This window comes from Coregonus clupeaformis, unplaced genomic scaffold, assembly GCF_020615455.1.
Source record: "Coregonus clupeaformis isolate EN_2021a unplaced genomic scaffold, ASM2061545v1 scaf0223, whole genome shotgun sequence".
Lineage (NCBI taxonomy): Eukaryota > Metazoa > Chordata > Actinopteri > Salmoniformes > Salmonidae > Coregonus > Coregonus clupeaformis.
In genome coordinates this window covers 359259-362500 of record NW_025533678.1, presented here as the reverse complement: position 1 = coordinate 362500, position 3242 = coordinate 359259, and the positions used below count along the sequence as shown (strand labels likewise).

General features: G+C 40.3%; 1 protein-coding gene across 2 annotated transcripts in view; it reads left to right on the top strand.

Annotated features, from left to right (window-relative positions):
* LOC121559086 (cysteine-rich protein 1-like) overlaps positions 1-1208 on the top strand; it is a 4817-nt gene extending 3609 nt beyond the window's left edge. Inside the window, exons 2-4 of one of the 2 annotated variants that reach the window (XM_041872379.2) lie at position 1; positions 563-617; positions 792-1208. The exon at position 1 is cut by the window's left edge and continues 94 nt beyond it. In XM_041872379.2, coding sequence (XP_041728313.1) covers position 1; positions 563-617; positions 792-853 — 118 coding nt within the window. In that variant the 3' untranslated portion in view covers positions 854-1208. Of the gene's footprint in view, positions 2-562; positions 618-788 lie in introns of both variants that reach the window. The other variant, XM_041872378.2, reaches the window with a different exon arrangement.
* Positions 1209-3242: the final 2034 nt, after the last annotated feature.

The following is a 3242-nucleotide window of genomic DNA, read 5'->3' as shown; positions in this document are numbered from 1 at the left end:
GGTATGGAGAGAGAGAGAGAGAGAGAGAGAGAGAGAGGGGAGGGAGGGGAGGAGAGGGGGAAAGGTAGTATCAACAGTGTCAGAGACAGTTGACCCCAGGACAACATGCAGAGGTATGGAGAGAGAGAGAGAGAGAGAGAGAGAGAGAGAGAGAGAGAGAGAGAGAGAGGGGGGAGGGGGAGGGGAGGAGAGGGGGGAGAGGGGGAAAGGTAGTATCAACAGTGTCATAGACAGCTGACCCCAGGACAACATGCTGAGGTACAAAGACAGGGAGAGGGAGGGAGGGAGGGAGGAAGGGAAGGGGGAGAGAGATAGTATCAACAGGGAGGGAGGGAGAGAGGGAGGGAGAAAGGGAAGGGGATCTATCTATCTATCTATCTATCTATCTATCTATCTATCTATCTATCTATCTATCTATCTATCTATCTATCTATCTATCTATCTATCTATCTATCTATCTATCTATCTATCTATCTATCTATCTATCTATCTATCTATCTATCTATCTGTGTTTATCTATGTATCTCATGAACTAAGATGTTTTCTGTGCATTGTGTTTCAGCATGATGAGAAGCCCTACTGCACTAACTGTTACATGAAGACGTTCGGTCCCAGAGGTAGCTACTCCCTGGTGATGTACTGTACCAAATGGCAGCCTATTCCCATAAATATGGTGCATACAGTAAGTCTCTCATGTATCTCTCTCTCTCTCTCTCTCTCTCTCTCTCTCTCTCTCTCTCTCTCTCTCTCTCTCTCTCTCTCTCTCTCTCTCTCTCTCTCTCTCTCAGCAGGTAAGGGGAGAATGATGTCATACGGTCACAGCTCAGCTTCATCTTCCTCTTCCTCCTCCTAGGAACCAGTCTAACCAAAAAACCAACCAAAATACAACCTAATGAAAACTAACAGCCTATCAACAAGGATCTATGTTCAACCAACCTGGCATTCAGCCAACAAGCCAATGACTAAACATCTAGGCCCAACATTCAACCAACCAACCAATGTTCGACCAACCAAGAAATAACCAATAGACAACCAACCTGACATTTAATTAACTACTATCCAACCAACCTGACATTTAATGAACTACTATCCAACCAACAGACATCAGTCTCACTCTGAAAGTCCCCCTCTTTCAGTCAATCATAAAACAACTACCTGGACCACAACGTTGTGCTCAATGGAGACAACGGTTGTTCTTCAATAAACCAAAAGCTCCTCCAGCCGTCTTGTTGCAGTGTGTGAGTTAAACACAGGGGCCCTTTAGTCCTCAACACATCCTTATACTACACATGTACTGGAGTGGACACTCCCTAGCAAGATCATGTCTAGAATACCACCAGAGTTCTGAACACACACACTTATAGAATTGGAGTGTAGCTATGCACCTCTCCCTTTCTCTGTCATCAACCAAAGCCAGAGAAGGAGTGTGTGTATGTGTATATATGTGTGTGTGTGTGTGTGTGTGTGTGTGTGTGTGAGAGAGAGCGAGAGAGCGAGAGAGAGAGAGAGAGAGAGAGAGAGAGAGAGAGAGAGAGAGAGAGAGAGAGAGAGAGCGAGAGAGAGAGAGAGAGAGTGAAAAACCACAGTGTGCCATCACAGCTGCAAGATTTGTGACCTGTTGCCACAAGAAAAGGTCAACCAGTGAAGAACAAACACCATTGTAAATACAACCCATATTATGTTTATTTATTTTCTCATTTGTACTTTAACTATTTGCACATTGTTACAACACTGTATATATACATAATATGACATTTGAAATGCCTTTATTCTTTTGGAACTTCTGAGTGTAATGGTTACTGTTAATATTTATTGTTTATTTCACTTTTGTTTACTATCTACTTCACTTGCTTTGGCAATGTTAACATACGTTTCCCATGCCAATAAAGCCCTTAAATTGAAATTGAAATTAGAGAGAGAGAGAGAGAGAGAGAGAGAGAGAGAGAGAGTGAGGAGTAGAGAGAGAGAGGAGCACAGAGGGAGAGAGAGAGAGAGAGAGAGAGAGAAAGAGCACAGTCTGCTGGAATGGGCATTTGAGTGAGACAGAGCTGGTACACATGCACACAAACACACACACTTCTTCCTGTTCCTCTGTTAGTAGTGGAACACTTCCCCCTGTTCCTCTGTTAGTAGTGTAACACACTTCCCCCTGTTCCTCTGTTAGTAGTGAAACACACTTCCCCCTGTTCCTCTGTTAGTAGTGGAACACTTCCCCCTGTTCCTCTGTTAGTAGTGGAACACACTTCCCCCTGTTCCTCTGTTAGTAGTGGAACACTTCCCCCTGTTCCTCTGTTAGTAGTGGAACACACCTCCCCCTGTTCCTCTGTTAGTAGTGGAACACACTTCCCCTTGTTCCTCTGTTAGTAGTGGAACACACTTCCCCAAAAAACGTACTGCCTGCCTGGTTTGCTTAATATACGGAATTTGAAATAAAATATATAATTTTTTTCTTGATCATGAAGTATATTTAAAACCAAATGTTTTACTGGGTGACTTTCACTTTTACTTGAGTCATTTTCTATTAAGGTGTATTTTCTTTTACTCAAGTATGACAGTTGGTTACTTTTTTTTTTTTATGATAATGAATCTACTCTCATTATCATATGTGTGAAAAACTTGGTTGGAAATCACACAATACTAATCTCAGTTAATTCATACTGTATGTTGTAGTCTGTCTACGAGAGAAATCACACAAGACTGATCTCAGTTAATTCATACTGTATGTTGTAGTCTTTCCAAGAGAGAAATCACACAAGACTGATCTCAGTTAATTCATACTGTATGTTGTAGTCTTTCCAAGAGAGAAATCACACAAGACTGACAGCCTGTGAGTTTATTAAAAGCATTCAGTGATTACATGGCAGTTTAGAGAGCAACAGGTCTTTATCTGTAAAGGGTAAATAACATAACATCAACATAATCTGCACTCACATCACAAATATGAAATAAACACTTCTCAACAATACCTTCGAGATCATTGATATATATTACCATATTTATTTACTTTAATTTGATTAATTGATTGATTTGCACACAGCATATTCACAATTTAATGTATATCAGACCTGAACTAAGTACTATACTTTCTCTGTAACCCACAGATCATAAGATAATAACACAAATATCTCTATATAGTACAAACATCATAACAATAATCTACATAATAATCAATACCATAATATTTGTAATGAATAACATCATTATCTCTATACTACTAACAACATAACAATAATCTACATCAG